This window comes from Leucopleurus acutus, assembly GCF_964270905.1.
Source record: "Leucopleurus acutus genome assembly, chromosome: 14".
NCBI lineage: Eukaryota > Metazoa > Chordata > Mammalia > Artiodactyla > Delphinidae > Leucopleurus > Leucopleurus acutus.
Window position 1 is genome coordinate 48066924 of NC_139156.1, and position 17664 is coordinate 48084587.

General features: G+C 39.1%; 1 protein-coding gene across 3 annotated transcripts in view; it reads right to left on the bottom strand.

Moving 5' to 3' along the window:
- Window positions 1-17664, bottom strand: part of SHLD2 (shieldin complex subunit 2) — a 103572-nt gene that overhangs the window by 30098 nt on the left and 55810 nt on the right. For all 3 annotated transcript variants that reach the window (XM_082854223.1, XM_082854221.1, XM_082854222.1), the window contains one exon: window positions 14740-14847. In XM_082854223.1, the coding sequence (XP_082710349.1) occupies window positions 14740-14847 (108 nt within the window). The remainder of the gene's footprint in view (window positions 1-14739; window positions 14848-17664) is intronic.

The following is a 17664-nucleotide window of genomic DNA, read 5'->3' on the forward strand; positions in this document are numbered from 1 at the left end:
CCCCTCCCTCCCCGCCGGCCTGAGTGCGCCAGAGCCCCCGAATCAGAGGCTCCTTTAACCCCGTCCTGTCTGAGCAAAAAACAGACGCCCTCCAGCGACCTACATGCAGAGGCAGGGCCAAATCCAAAGCTGAGCCCCGGTGAGCTGTGAGAACAAAGAAGAGAAAGGGAAATCTCTCCCAGCAGCCTCAGAAGCAGCGGATTAAAGCTTCACAATCAACTTGATATACCCTGCATCTATGGAATACCTGAATAGACAACCAATCATCCCAAATTAAGGAAGTGGACTTTAGGAGCAAGATCTATGATTTTTTTCCCTTTTCCTCTTTTTGTGAGTGTGTACGTGTATGCTTCTGTGTGAGATCTTGTCTGTATAGTCTTGCTTCCACCATTTGTTCTAGGGTTCTATCCGTCCATGGTTTTTTTTAAAAATTTTTTTCTTAATAATTAATTTTAATTTTAATAACGTTATTATACTTTACCTTCGTTCTTTCTTTCTTTCCGTCCTTCCTTCCCTCCTTTAGACAACGAATCATCCCAAATTGAGGAGGTGGTCTCTGACAGCAAGATTTAGGATTTTTCCCCCTTTACCTCTTTTAGTGAGGGTGTATGTGCATGCTTCTGTGTAAGATTTTGTCTGTATAGCTTTGCTTCCAACATTTGTCCTAAGGTTCTATCCATCCCTTTTTTTTTTTCTAAATAAGAATTTTTAAATTCAATAACTTTATTATACTTTATTTTATTTTTACTGTATCTTCTTTCTTTCTGTCTTTTTACCTTCTTTCCCTCCTTCCTTCCTTCCTCCCTCCCTCCCTCACTCCTTTCTTTCCTTCTTGCCTTCTTTCCTTCTTTGATTCTTTCTTTCTTTCTTCCTTCCTTCCTTCCCTCCTTTCCTTCTTTCTTTCCTCATACTTCTAATTCTCTCTACTTTTTCTCCCTTTTATTCTGAGCCGTGTGAATGAAAGGCTCTTGGTGCTCCAGCCAGGAGTCAGGGCTCTGCCTCTGAGGTAGGAGAGCCAACTTCAGGACACTGGTCAACAAGAGACCTCCCAGCTCCACATAATATCAAACGGCGAAAATCTCCTAGAGACCTCCATCTTAACACCAGCACCCAGCTTCACTCAACGACCAGCAAGCCACAGTGCTGGACAACCTATGCCAAACAACTAGCAAAACAGGAACACAACCCCACCCATTAGCAGAGAGGCTGCCTAAAATCATAATAAGGCCACAGACACCCCAAAACACACCACCAGACGTGAACCTGCCCACTAGAGAGACAAGATCCAGCCTCATCCACCACAACACAGGCACTAGTCCCCTCCACCAGGAAGCCCACACAACCCACTGAACCAACCTTAGCCACTGGAGACAGACATCAAAAACAGCGGGAATTATGAACCTGCAGTCTGCAAAAAGGAGACCCCAAACACAGTAAGATAAGCAAAATGAGAAGACAGAAAAACACACAGCAGATAAAGGAGCAAGATAAAAATGCACCAGACCTAACAAATGAAGAGGAAATAGCCAGTCTACCTGAAAAAGAATTCAGAATAATGATAGTAAGGATGATCCGAAATCTAGGAAATAGAATAGACAAAATGCAAGAAACATTTAACAAGGACCTAGAAGAAATAAAAACGAAACAAGCAACGATGAACAACACAATAAATGAAATTAAAAGTACTCTAGAAGGGATCAATAGCAGAATAACTGAGGCAGAAGAACGGATAAGTGACCTGGAAGATAAAATAGTGGAAATACCTACTGCAGAGCAGAATAAAGAAAAAAGAATGAAAAGAACTGAGGACAGTCTCAGAGACCTCTGGGACAACATTAAATGCACCAACATTCGAATTATAGGGGTTCCAGAAGAAGAAGAGAAAAAGAAAGGGACTGAGAAAATATTTGAAGAGATTATAGTTGAAAACTTCCCTAATATGGGAAAGGAAATAGTTAATCAAGTCCAGGAAGCACAGAGAGTCCCATACAGGATAAATACAAGGAGAAATACGCCAAGACACATATTAATCAAACTGTCAAAAATTAAATACAAAGAAAACATATTAAAAGCAGCAAGGGAAAAACAACACACAAGGGAATCCCCATAAGGTTAACAGCTGATCTCTCAGCAGAAACCCTACAAGCCAGAAGGGAGTGGCAGGACATACTGAAAGTGATGAAGGAGAAAAACCTGCAGCCAAGACTACTCTACCCAGCAAAGATCTCATTCAGATTTGATGGAGAAATTAAAACCTTTACAGACAAGCAAAAGCTGAGAGAGTTCAGCACCACCAAACCAGCTTTACAACAAATGCTAAAGGAACTTCTCTAGACAAGAAACACAAGAGAAGGAAAAGACCTACAATAACGAACCCAAAACAATTTAGAAAATGGGAATAGGAACATACATATCGATAATTACCTTAAATGTAAATGGACTAAATGCTCCCACCAAAAGACACAGATTGGCTGAATGGATACAAAAACAAGACCCTTATATATGCTGTCTACAAGAGACCCACCTCAGACCTAGAGACACATACAGACTGAAAGTAAGGGGATGGAAAAAGATATTCCATGCAAATGGAAACCAAAAGAAAGCTGGAGTAGCAATTCTCATATCAGACAAAATAGACTTTAAAATAAGGACTATTACAAGAGACAAAGAAGGACACTACATAATGATCAAGGGATCGATCCAAGAAGAAGATATAACAATTGTAAATATTTATGCACCCAACATAGGAGCACCTCAATATATAAGGCAAATACTAACAGCCATAAAAGGGGAAATCGACAGTAACACATTCATAGTAGGGGACTTTAACACCCCACTTTCACCCATGGACAGATCATCCAAAATGAAAATAAATAAGGAAACACAAGCTTTAAATGATACATTAAAAAAGATGGACTTAATTGATATTTATAGGACACTCCATCCAAAAACAACAGAATACACATTTTTCTCAAGTGCTCATGGAACATTCTCCAGGATATCTTGGGTCACAAATCAAGCCTTGGTAAATTTAAGAAAATTGAAATTGTATCAAGTATCTTTTCTGACCACAACGCCATGAGACTAGATATCAATTACAGGAAAAGATCTGTAAAAAATACAAACACATGGAGGCTAAACAATACACTACTTAATAATGAAGTGATCACTGAAGAAATCAAAGAGGAAATTAAAAAATACCTAGAAACAAATGACGATGGAGACACAACAACCCAAAACCTATGGGATGCAGCAAAAGCAGTTCTAAGGGGGAAGTTTATAGCAATACTATCCTACCTCAAGAAGGAGGAAACATCTCGAATAAACAACCTAACCTTGCACCTCAAGCAATTAGAGAAAGAAGAACAAAAAAACCCCAAAGCTAGTAGAAGGAAAGAAATCATAAAGATCAGATCAGAAATAAATGAAAAAGAAATGAAGGAAACAATAGCAAAGATCAATAAAACTAAAAGCTGGTTCTTTGAGAAGATAAACAAAATAGATAAACCACTAGCCAGACTCATCAAGAAAAAAAGGGAGAAGACTCAAATCAATAGAATTAGAAATGAAAAAGGAGAGGTAACAACTGACACTGCAGAAATAAAAAAGATCATGAGAGATTACTACAAGCAACTCTATGCCAATAAAATGGACAAAATGGAAGAAATGGACAAGTTCTTAGAAATGCACAACCTGCCAAGACTGAATCAGGAAGAAATAGAAAATATGAACAGACCGATCACAAGCACTGAAATTGAAACTGTGATTAAAAATCTTCCAACAAACAAAAGCCCAGGACCAGATGGCTTCACAGGCGAATTCTATCAAACATTTAGAGAAGAGCTAACACCTATCCTTCTCAAACTCTTCCAAAATATAGTAGAGGGAGGATTACTCACAAACTCATTCTACGAGGCCACCATCACCTTGATACCAAAACCAGACAAGGATGTCACAAAGAAAGAAAACTACAGGCCAATATCACTGACGAACATAGATGCAAAAATCCTCAACAAAATACTAGCAAACAGAATCCAACAGCACATTAAAAGGATCATACACCATGATCAACTGGGGTTTATTCCAGGAATGCAAGGATTCTTCAATATACACAAATCAATCAATGTGATACACCATATTAACAAATTGAAGGAGAAAAACCATATGATCATCTCAATAGATGCAGAGAAAGCTTTTGACAAAATTCAACACCCATTTATGATAAAAACCCTGCAGAAAGTAGGCATAGAGGGAACTTTCCTCAACATAATAAAGGCCATATATGACAAGCCCACAGCAAACATCATCCTCAATGGTGAAAAACTGAAAGCATTTCCACTAAGATCAGGAACAAGACAAGGTTGCCCACTCTCACCACTCTTATTCAACATAGTTTTTAGCTACAGCAATCAGAGAAGTAAAGGAAATAAAAGGAATCCAAATCGGAAAAGAAGAAGTAAAGCAGTCACTGTTTGCAGATGACATGATACTATACATAGAGAATCCTAAAGATGCTACCAGAAAACTACTAGAGCTAATCAATGAATTTGGTAGAGTTGCAGGATACAAAATTAATGCACAGAAATCTCTGGCATTCGTATATACTAATGATGAAAAATCTGAAAGTGAAATCAAGAAAACACTCCCGTTTACCATTGCAACAAAAAGAATAAAATATCTAGGAATAAACCTACCTAAGGAGACAAAAGACCTGTATGCAGAAAATTATAAGACACTGATGAAAGAAATTAAAGACGATACAAATAGATGGAGAGATATACCATGTTCTTGGATTGGAAGAATCAACATTGTGAAAATGACTCTACTACCCAAAGCAATCTATAGGTTCAATGCAATCCCTATCAAACTACCACTGGCATTTTTCACAGAACTAGAACAAAAAATTTCACAATTTATATGGAAACACAAAAGACCCCGAATAGCCAAAGCAATCTTGAGAACGAAAAAAGGAGCTGGAGGAATCAGACTCCCTGACTTCAGACTATACTACAAAGCTACAGTAATCAAGACAGTATGGTACTGGCACAAAAACAGAAAGATAGATCAATGGAACAGGATAGAAAGCCCAGAGATAAACCCATGCACATATGGACACCTTATCTTTGATAAAGGTGGCAGGAATGTACAGTGGAGAAAGGACAGCCTCTTCAATAAGTGGTGCTGGGAAAACTGGACAGGTACATATAAAAGTATGAGATTAGATCACTCCCTAACACCATACACAAAAATAAGCTCAAAATGGAATAAAGACCTAAATATAAGGCCAGAAACTATCAAACTCTTAGAGGAAAACATAGGCAGAACACTCTATGACATAACCGTTGCGGGCACAGGCTCCGGACGCGCAGGTTCAGCGGCCATGGCTCATGGGCCCAGCCGCTCTGCGGCATGTGGGATCTTCCCGGACCAGGGCATGAACCCATGTCCCCTGCATCGGCAGGCGGACTCCCAACCACTGCGCCACCAGGGAAGACCCCCTTCCCTCTTTTTTAAATATAACTTCTCTCTTTAACAGTGAGAAACCCAATTCTCATTATCTACAATTTATTTACTTACTTGTTCAATTTTAGTACATATACAGAGTTGTTGCTAATCCATTCCTCTTTGAGAAACACTTTTACTAACTGGATTACAGCATTTATGTACGTTTTTTTCCTTAGCCTTACAGAATCCAGTCAATACACTGTTTTCCAGTTTCTTAAGTTTGTTCTTCCCCCCCCCCTTCTGTGTAGTTATTTTATTCATCTGTAATACTGTTAGGCTCATTTGTCAATGTTCATTCCATTTTGGGTTCCCCCTCCACCAGATTCTAATTGGTTTTAATCATTTATTTTCGGGGGTATATGAAACATCATTGTGGTTCTGTGAGACACAGCCACACAAAAAGATATACTCAAAGAAGTGTCGCTCCCTCCTCATCAGTGTTACCCTATTTCCATTCCCTCTTTCATCTCCCTCATCGATACTACCCTATTTCCATTCCCTCTTTCTTTCTACCCCTTTCCCAACCTTTCCCAAGATTGCAGGTATCCAATCTTGTTATTTCTGTTTTATCCTTTCTGCATTTTTTTTTGCACAAATGAGGAATTACATGTATATTTTCTTATTCCTCCCTTCTTTCTTAGATGAAGGATAGCATACTACATACGCTTTTGGGGGCTTTTTATTTTTCACATAACAATATGTCGTGGAAATCACTTCATATCACTTCATAGACTCTTTCATTTTCTTTTTACATCTGCATAGTATTCCACTATGTGACTGTACCATAATTTAATCAACCATTCTATGTATGAGCATTTCAATTTTTTCAATGTCTCATAATTATAAACAATACTGCAAACAATAACCTTGTTCTGATGTATTTTCATATTTTTGTATTGATAGTTGTATCTTCAGGATGGATTCCTAAAAGTAAGCTTGTTGGGTTGAAAGCCGCGTACATATGTAATTCTGTTAGGTATCACCAAATATCCCTCCAGAAGGGTTGTGGCAATTTACCTTCCCACCAGCGATGTGTAAAAGAGCCTTCTCCCCCACAGCCTCATCAACAGAATGTGTTGTCCTAGTTTTTAATTTTTGCCAATCTGATAGGCGAACAATGACATCTGTGTTGTTTTAACTTGAATTTCTCGCGTCTACTTCCCAGTTTTCCATCAGGTCCGCTGTCACTCAATTTTTAAGGGTTCTCCACATATTAGGAACACTACCCTTTTGTCTTAGATGTATGTTGCAAATATTCCCTCCAAGTATGCCAGCTGTGTTTTGACTTTATGTTGTTTTTAGCCATTCAAATTTTTATTTCTCCATAGGAAAATGTATTAGTCTTGTATTTTACTGCCTCTGGATTCTGAGTAATAGTAAGAAAGACTTTCCCTACACCAGGTTTAGATGGGAATTCATCTATGTTTCCTTCTAGTAGTTATATGGTTTTATTTTTTACATTTAGATTTTCTGTTTTTGTAATTTATCTTCTTTTTTTAACATCTTTACTGGAGTATAATTGCTTTACAATGTTGTGTTAGTTTCTGCTGTAAAACAAAGTGAATCAGCTACACATATACATATATTCCCATATCTCCTCCCTCTTGCATCTCCCTCCCACCCTCCCTATCCCACCCCTCTAGGTGGTCACAAAGCACCGAGCTGATCCCCCTGTGTTATGTGGCTGCTTCCCTCTAGCTATCTATTTTACATTTGGTAGTGTATATATGTCAATGCTACTCTCTCACTTCATCCCAGCTTACCCTTCCCCTCCCCATGTCATCAAGTCCATCCTCTACGTCTGCATCTTTATTCCTGTCCTGCCCCTAGGTTCATCAGAACCATCTGTTTTAGATTCCATATATATGTTAGCATTCGGTATTTGTTTTTCTTTTTCTGACTTACTTCACTCTGTATGACAGACTCTAGGTCCATCCACCTCATTACAAACAACTCAATTTCCTTTCTTTTTATGGCTGAGTAATATTCCATTGTACATATGTGCCACATCTTCTTTATCCATTCATCTGTTCATGGACACTTAGGTAGCTTCCATGTCCTGGCTATTGTAAATAGTGCTGCAATGAACATTGTGGTACATGACTCTTTTTGAATTATCATTTTCTCAGGGTATATGCCCAGTAGTGGGATTGCTGGGTCATAAGGTAGTTCATTTTTAGTTTTTTAAGGAACCTCCATACTGCTCTCCATAGTGGCTGTATCAACCTACATTCCCACTAACAGTGCAGAGGATTCCCCTTTCTCTACACCCACTCCAGCATTTATTGTCTGTAGATTTTTTGATGATGGCCATTCTGACTAGTATGTGATACTTCATTGTAGTTTTGATCTGCATTTCTCTAATGATTAATGATGTTGAGCATCCTTTCATGTTTGTTGGCAATCTGTATATCTTCTTTGGAGAAATGTCTGTTTAGGTCTTCTGCCCATTTTTGGATTAGGTTGTTTGTTCTTTTGATATTGAGCTACATGAGCTGCTTGGATATTTGGAGATTAATCCTTTGTCAGTTGCTTCACTGGCAAATATTTTCTCCCATTCTGAGGGTTGTCTTTTCATCTTGTTTATGGTTTCCTTTGCTATGCAGAAGCTTTTAACTTTCATTAGGTCCTATTTCTTTATTTTTGTTTTTATTTCCATTTCTCTAGGAGGTGGGTCAAAAAGGATCTTGCTGTGATTTATGTCATAGAGTGTTCTGCCTATGTTTTCCTCTAAGAGTTTTATAATGTCTGGCCTTACATTTAGGTCTTCAACCCATTTTGAGTTTTTTTTTTTTTTTTTTTTGCGGTACGCCTCTCACTGTTGTGGCCTCTCCCGTTGCAGAGCACAGGTTCCGGACGCGCAGGCCCAGTGGCCATGGCTCACGGGCCCAGCCGCTCTGCGGCATGTGGGATCTTCCCGGACGGGGGCACGAACCCGTGTCCCCTGCATCGGCAGGCGGACTCTCAACCACTGCGCCACCAGGGAAGCCCCACTTTGAGTTTATTTTTGTGTATGGTGTTAGGAAATGTTCTAATTTCATTCTTTTACATGTAGCTGTCCAGTTTTCCCAGCACCACTTATTGAAGAGGCTGTCTTTTCTCCATTGGATATTCTTGCCTCCTTTATCAAAGATAAAGTGACTATATGTGCGTGAGTTTATCTCTGGGCCTTCTATCCTGTTCCATTGATCTATATTTCTGTTTTTATGCCAGTACCATGCTATCTTGATTACTGTAGCTTTGTAGTATAGTCTGAAGTCAGGGAGCCTGATTCCTCCAGCTCCGTTTTTCTTTCTTAAGATTGCTTTGGGACTTCCCTGGTGGCACAGTGGTTAAGAATCCGCCTGCCAATGCAGGGGACACGGGTTTGAGCCCTGGTCCGGGAAGATCCCACATGCCACGGAGCAACTAAGCCCATGTGCCACAACTACTGAGCCTGCGCTCTAGAGCCCACGAGCCACAACTACTGAAGTCCGTGCACCTAGAGCCCATGCTCCTCAACAAGAGAAACCACCGCAATGAGAAGCCTGGGCACCACAATAAAGAGCAGCCTCTGCTCACTGCAACTAGAGAAAGCCTGTGCACAGCAACGAAGACCCAACACAGCCAAAAAAAAAAAAGATTGCTTTGGCTATTAGGGGACTTTTGTGTTTCCATATAATTTGTGAAATTTTTTGTTCTAGTTCTGTGAAAAATGCCATTGGTAGTTTGATAGGGTTTGCACTGAAGCTGTAGATTGCTTTGGGTAGTATAGTCATTTTCACAATATTGATTCTTCCAATCCAAGGACATGGTATATCTCTCCATCTGTTTATATTTAGATTCTTAATCCATTTGGAGTTTATTCTTCTATTTGCTGTGAGAATTTGTTACCTGAAAACTCAGTTCACCTTTTCGTGGGTGTCAAGTCAAAAGACACTACCAAGTCAAAGACTGGGAGAAGGCAGAATTTATAACTTGCAGCAAGTAAGGAGAACACTGGTGATCATTCCCAAATCAGTGTCTCCCTGAACAGCAAAATTGCATAAGTTTTAAGCTAAGAGTACCTGCATATTCATGAAGGGGTTTGGGCTGGTGTACACATATTCATGAAGGGACTTGGACGGTTGGCAGAGTCCAAGCTGGAAAAGGTCAATATCATCATCCCTTAGGTTCCAGTTGATCTGGTGGTTCAGCAACTCAGGCTAATCTCTCTACCTTTGAAAAAGAACTGGGAATCTTTACAATGGATATGTTATCTTTGTTATTGTTACTTCTCTTCCCTGATAACAGTCATTGGTTTCTGCATTCCTTTGTTCCCTTAAGATCATTAATTACTGAGACCTGTTCAAGGATAAGCATTATGGCCATGCTTAAACCACAAAATGGCTTAGGCCAAAAATGGCTTCTCTTGTGTCAAGAAAGCCATGCCTGGTCCTCTTTCTCTGGGGACTCCCTTACCCTATCTGGTTCCAAAATGGATATAATCTTACCTTTTTCTAAATGGCTACCCAGTTACCTCAGTACCATTTATTAAAAAACTAACCATTACCTCAGTGGTTTCAGGTACCATCTTTGTCATATACTAAATTATACATATGTGGTCTAATTCTGGTCTTCCTATTCTGTACCACTGATCTAGTTGCCTATTCATGCACCAGTATCACACTGCTTTAATTATGGGGGCTTTAGAGTATGTTTCAATGCCTGATAAGCCTAGTCTCTCATAGTTTTTCTTTTTCCTAGCTTTCCTAGTTTTTCTGTTTTCCTAGCTATTCTTGCATGTTTGTTTTTCCATATGAATGTTAGTATCAAGTTGTATATGCCATAACATAGCATGTTGGTATTTTTATTGAGACTGCATTGAATTTACAAATTATCTTAAGGAGAATTGGTATCATTATACTGTTGAGTCATCCCATCCAAGAATAGGGAATGTTGTCTTTCCATTGGTTCATGTCTTCATTTTTTTCTAGTGTATTTAAAATTTTTCTTCATATAGGTGTTGCACATTTCTTGTTTAATTTATTCTGAAGTATCTTCTTTATTACTATTGTAAATGAGTACTTTCCTACCATTATGCCCTCTGTTTGGTGTTTGTGTATACAACGTTACTGATTTTTTTAACAGTAATTTTTGTATTGTTACACCACTGAATTCTTTTATTGTTTGAACTGATTTTATCTTTGAGTCCCTGGAGTTTTCCAGATATGTTATCAAAGCATTTTTACATAGAGATAGCTTTTATTCTTCTTCACCCATTCAAATGTCTCTTCTTGTCTAATTGCATTGGTTAATAAGTCTTTATATAATGGTGAAGAATAGCAGAGATAGTGAACATTCTTATCTTATTACTGATTTTAGTGGAAATGCCTCTAGTGTTTCTCCATTAAATAAGATTAGGCATTAGGGCTAAGCATATCTATATTATTGATACAGTATCAACTGTATTGTAACGGTAGCACTGTACTGAACTGTACTTATTGATAGAAGGAGAAAGTATCCCTCAATTTTTACTTCCTGGAGTGCTTTTTATGATAAATTGATGTTGAATTTTTTCAAAGGATTTCTCAACATCTATGGAGATAGTCATATAATTTTTTCCTTAGATTTATTAATATGAAATATGATACTCATGTATCTTCTAATACTGAACAAATCTTCCATTTCTGGAATAAATCTCACTTGGTCATTATTTTCCTAATGTGGTGTTAGATTTTGTTTACTAAAATTCTGTTTAAACTTTTTGTACCAATAATCATGTATAATACTGGTTTGTATTTTTATTTGTAATGTCTTTATTTGGTTTAGGTGTCAGTGTTATATTTGCTTTATAAAAGGAATTAGGAATTTTCCTTCTTCAATACTCTGGAACACGGACTTCCCTGGTGGTGCAGTGGTTAAGAATCTGCCTGCCAATGCAGGAGACACAGGTTGGAGCCCTGGTTGAGAAGATCTCACATGCAGCGGAGCAACTAAGCCCATGTGCCACAACTACTGAGCCTGCACTCTAGAGCCCATGAGCCACAACTACTTAGCCCACATGCCACAACTACTGAAGCCCACACGCCTAGAGCCTGTGCAACAAGAGAAGCCACTGCAATGAGAAGCCCATGCAGCGCAACAAACAGTAGCCCCTGCTCGTCCCAACTAGAGAAAGGCCCACACACAGCAACAAAGACCCAACACAGCCAAAAATAAATTAATTTTAAAAAATACTCTGAAATAACTTTAACACCATTGGAATTATCTGATCTTTGAAGGTTTGGTAGAATTTCCTATGAAACTATCTGGGCCCGGCACTTTTTTGTATGGTAGTTCCTTAATTCTTTTTTTTTTTTTTTTTTTGGCTGCACCTCACCGCTTGTGGGGTCTTAGTTCCCAGACCAGGGATCCAACTGGGGCCTCCAGCAGTGGAAGCAGAGTCCTAACCACTGGAAGGCCAGGGAATTCCCTGTATTTCTTCTATAGAAACTGGTCAGTTTAAGCTTTCTATCTCTAACGGGATCAATTTTGGCAATCTGCATTTCCCTAGAAAATTATATATCTAGCTTTTTCAAATTTATTTGCATTAAGTTCTGTAAAATACCCTTTTATTTTTTTAACGTATTATTATTTTTGGCTGCCTTGGGTCTTCATTGCTGCGTGCGGGCTTTCTCTAGTTGCAGTGAGCGCAGGCTCTTCGTTGCAGTGCATGGGCTTATCATTGTTGTGGCTTCTCTTATTGCAGAGCATGGGCTCTAGGCGCGTGGGCTCAGTAGTTGCAGCACGCAGGCCCTAGAGTGCACAGGCTTCAGTAGTTGTGGCCCACAGGCTCAGTAGCTCCAAGGCATGTGGGATCTTCCCAGACTAGGGATCGAACCTGTGTCCCCTGCATTGACAGGCAGATTCTTAACCACTGTGCCACTAGGGAAGTTCCCTTTTATTGGTTTTTAATTTCTGTTTCAATGATTATTTCCTCCTTGTCATTTATTCTGTATCTTTGTGCTTTCTCCCTTTTTTCTTTTCGTTTTCTTTTTCTTTTCTTTCTTTTTAATTTTATTGTATTACAGTTGATTTACAATGTTTTGTTAGTTTCAGGTGTACAATGAAGTGATTCAGTTTACATATACATATATTCATTCTTTTTCAGACTCTTTTCTCATATAGGTTATTACAGAACATCGAGTAGAGCTCCCTGTGTTATACAGCAGGTCCTTGCTGGTATCTACCTTATATATAGTTATGTGTGTATGTTAATCCCAAGCTCCTGATTTATCCCTCCTCGCCATGTTTCCCCTTTGGTAACCATAAGTTTGTTTTCCATATCTGTAAGTTTGTTTCTGTTTTGTAAATTAGTTCACTTGTATCATTTTTTAAAAAAATTAGACTCCACATATGAGTGCTCTGACTTACTTCACTTAATATGATAATTTCTAGGTCCATCCATGTTGCTGCAAATGGCATTATTTCATTCTTTTTTATGGCTGAGTAATATTCCATTGTATATACATACACCTTCTTTATTCATTCCTCTGTCAGTGGACATTTAGGTTGCTTTCATGTCTTAGTTATTGTAAATAGTGCTGCAATGAACATTGGGGTGCATGTCTCCCTTTTTTCTTGATCAAATTAACTAGTTGGTTCATCTAACTTTTTTGAAACAAGATTTTGATTTATTATTAAAATCATCATTTTAAAATTCTTATTCTTATTAATTTATTATTTCATTCCTGTTTCTCTGCTTTACTTTGTTATTCTTTTGCTAGTTTTCTGAGTTTGGAATTTAATTCATTTATTTTTATTCTTTCATTTTTATTGATAAAAAGAGTTTAGCTAATAAATTTTTCTTTGATAACTCCCTTAAATGCATCCCAGAGATTCTGACATGCAGTGTTTTCATTGTCATTATTTTTTTTTAATTCTATAATATCAGTTTGTATTTCCTTTTTCACCCAGGATTTTTTTAATAGGTTTAAAATTTCCAGATATAGGACATGCTGTTGTTATTGTTAATAAATTCTAGTTTTATACCATTTGATCAGCATGTTTGTAATAATTCCACTTTATAGAAGCTACTGACATTTTCTTTATGACCTAATAGGATCAATTTTCCTGACTGTGTTGTGGACACATGACAAAAATGCATATTTCTATCATTAGAATGTAGAGTTCAATTTATATCCATAGGATCTACCCTATTCATCAGATCAACACTGTTCACTATGTTATTTAGATCTTTTATGTCCTTAGTTGTATTCTGTCTATTAGATCTGTCTTGTGCCATTAGAGAAATGCAAATTAATACCACAATGAGATATCACTACACACTGATTAGAATGGCTACTATTTCAAAACAGGACAATACCAAATGCTGACAAGGATGCAGAGAAACTACAAGATACACTGCTGGTAGGAGCCACTCTGGAAAACAGTTTGGTGGTTTCTTTTAAAACTGAACATGTATTTGCCATACAACCCCCTCTTTTCATTACCTCAAGAATTCCAGAGGCTCAGAAACTCCACGGAAGAACTTCTGAGGTCCCTGGAACCACTTGGAATGATATGCAAGGTTTTATATCTATCTACTTAAGTCTATTTTTCTGAAGAAATGGCCCATAGCTTCTCAAAGAGGTCTATGACTTGCTAAAAGGTTAAGAACCATGACTACATTGACTCTAAGAAAAATAAGAAAATGAAACATGAACCCCAATATTTTTTTCTTTTTTAAATTTAATTTATTTAATTAATTTATTTAATTTTTGGCTGTGTTGGGTCTCCATTGCTGCACGCGGGCTTTCTCTAGTTGTGGTGAGCGGGGGCTACTCTACGTTGCAGTGTGTGGGTTTCTCATTGTGGTGGCTTCTCTTGTTGCGGAGCACAGGCTCTAGGTGCATGGGCTTCAGCAGTTGTGGCACGTGGGCTCAGCAGTTGTGGCTCGCGGGCTCTAGAGTGCAAGCTCAGTAGTGGTGGCGCATGGGCTTAGCTGCTCTGCGGCATGTAGGATCTTCCCGGACCAGGGCTCGAACCCATGTCCCCAGCATTGGCAGGCGGATTCTTAACTACTGCGCCACCAGGGAAGCCCCCAATATTTCTTAAATATGATTATACTATACAAGTTAATTTTTGTAAATTCTATTTTCATTCTTACAAAGAAAACAAATACCTTTCAGCTAACTTGTTTAGAAGACATTTTGTAACATTACCATTTTAACCCTACTTTTTTCTAATATACTTCAAATACTAAGAAATTATTATATTTAAAATGTGTCTTACATTCTTCAGGATGGACAGATGAATAACTCCCAAGATTTAATAAGTGACTGGTAAATGTTGATTGCAGTACTGTCTCACCAACCCAATGATCCTCATGAATAGTAACATCTAGAAAGGGGAAAAAAAAAGTTCTGATCATGCCAAAAATTCCTTCACATTGTGGTTAACGTACCTATCATAGCAAAATACTGTGCATGCCTCTCACATGCTAGCCAACTGAAGTTCAAACAGGGTAAATCATCTGCCTAAAGGAACAAAATGATAAAATAGCAAATCTGAACTCTGAATCTAGGTATGTCTGTATGTAGGTAAAATAACAAAATTGCTTCTGTATATTCAAACAATATCAATATGGAAGCTCTGCTCCACAGATAGAAGTTTAATGGTTTTTGTTCACTTAAGGTAAATGGTACAATGTATACTTCTGATAAATTAACAGTGAATAGGGACTTTCCTGGTGGCACAGTGGTTAAGAATCTGCCTGCCGGGCTTCCCTGGTGGCCCAGTGGTTGAGAGTCCGCCTGCCGATGCAGGGGACACGGGTTCGTGCCCCGGTCCGGGAAGATCCCACATGACGCGGAGCGGCTGGGCCCGTGAGCCATGGCCGCTGAGTCTGCACGTCCGGAGCCTGTGCTCCGTAACGGGGGAGGCCACAACAGTGAGAGGCCCGTGTACCGCAAAAAAAAAAAAAAAAAAAAAATATATATATATATATATATATATATATATTCAGTATGCATTTACCCCTTCTGCTAATAAGCATACGTAAGGCATTCTTATTCAGAAATTGTGAACTAGATACTTTTTTTCCTAAGAAAATAAAGCAAAACAGAACAAAAAAACCTGTTAAAAAAAAAAGTGTTCATAGAAATAATCTAAATATTCTATAATAGGAAAATGGTTAAGTAAATTGTGGTAAATCACTTCACAGAATGTTACCTAGTTGTTAACAATTGTATGGACACTAGGAAAAGATAGAGAGATAGCAGGGTTGAGTCTCCATCTGCTAGGTAAAGGCCTCCTGGGAGGCACACACAGTGACAGTAATGCCTTGGTAAAGTAACCATGGTCCACGGTCTAACCCTCTCTTTATGGTCTGGGGAACCTCATTTTTTTCAGCACTCCAAAAATAGATTTCAGCTCTGCAGCATAAGCTCAGTTAATGAGACAAAAAAACCCAAAACAGAACACAATCTTTTTGTTTAAATATACAACAAGGCATTAATTGCCAAAGAACAACACTTGCAGCCTGTTCTCACCTTGTAGGCAGTTTTACACCTTGGAAGCCAAGTCATACGGAAAGGGCTGCTCAGCAAGCACTGAATCAGAACAGAGCTGAGTTAGATGACCTGAGCTGCCAACGAATAAGGATACCGCCAGTAAGACAAGACTACGCCAAGCTGTTACAATCCCATGTTCATCTCTTCGGTAGGGACTGCACCTGACAATCTTACACAAATACCAGCGTATATTAGCTAAGGTTCTCACTCCCCCAGCAAACCATCTGGTAGGAATTACCAGTGACTGATTGCCTTGATTTTTCTTTATAAGCTTCTAACGCTGACCCACACCTCTTCTCTATCACATTTTCTTTAGATGTGCTATTAAGCTCAATCAACTTCATCCTGGTGTGGGATTCATGCTATTTTTTTAAATAAATTTATTTATTCACTTATTTTTGGCTGCGTTGGGTCGTCATTGCTGCCCGCGGGCGTTTCTCTAGTTTTGACAAGTGGGGGCTACTCTTCGTTGCAGTGCGCGGGCTTCTCACAGCAGTGGCTTCTCTTTGTTGCGGAGCAGGGGCCCTAGGCACGCGGGCTTCAGCAGGCTTAGTTGCTCTGCAGCATGTGGGATCTTCCCGGACCAGGGCTCGAACCCGTGTCCCCTGCATTGGCGGGCAGATTCTCAAGCACTGCACACCACCAGGGAAGTCCTGGGATTCATTCTTTTTTTTTTTTTTTTTAATTAAGATTGGGAAGTCCACTTATTTTTTTATTTTTATTTATTTATTTATTTTTGGCTGTGTTGGGTCTTCGTTGCCGCGTGTGGGCTTTCTCTAGTTGCGGTGAGCGGGTACTACTCTTCGCTGCGGTACGTGAGCTTCTCATTGCAGTGGCTTCTCTTGTTGTGGAGCAGGGGCTCTAGGCACGCAGGCTTCAGTAGTTGTGGCACGCGTGCTCAGTAGTGTGGCTCACAGGCTCTAGAGCACAGGCTCAGTAGTTGTGGTGCAAGGGCTTAGTTGCTCCACGGCATGTGGAATCCTCCCAGACCAGGGCTCGAACCCGCGTCCCCTGCATTGGCAGGCAGATTCTTAACCACTGCACCACCAGGGAAGTCCTGGGATTCATTCTTAAAATGACTGGTATCTCTGCCCTAATACACTGGTGCGTTTATCTTTAAATCAATAAAGGACATGTAACAAAATGTTAAGATTTCTTTTTTCACGTGAAAAAGCAGGATACAAACTGTTTTTCATGATTACAATTGTATATTAAGAGTAGGGATTCTGGAGTCTGGGTGAAACCCTGCTTTGCCACCTCCTAGCTGGGTGACAGTGGGCAAGTTACTTCACTTCCCTGGGTCCCAATTTCCTCCAGCTGAAAAATGAGGATGATAATCAGTGCTCTCCTCATAGAGTTGAAAGACAGGTAAAGTTTGAAACAGGGACTGACACTAAGTAAGTTCCCAATAAATATCAGCTATTACCCATGTATGCAGACACAGATTGAGAAGCACGGGGAAGATAAGAGGAAGGTTAACACTCCAAAACTCCACTGGCGGTTATACGAGGTTGGTATAATACCAGGAGTTTCTCTTTTCCATATTTCCAAATGTGATTAATAGCGACCCTTGAATAACGTGGGGTTAACGCATCTATAACTTTACAGTCAGCCCTCCATATCCCTTGTTCCTCCACATCCACGG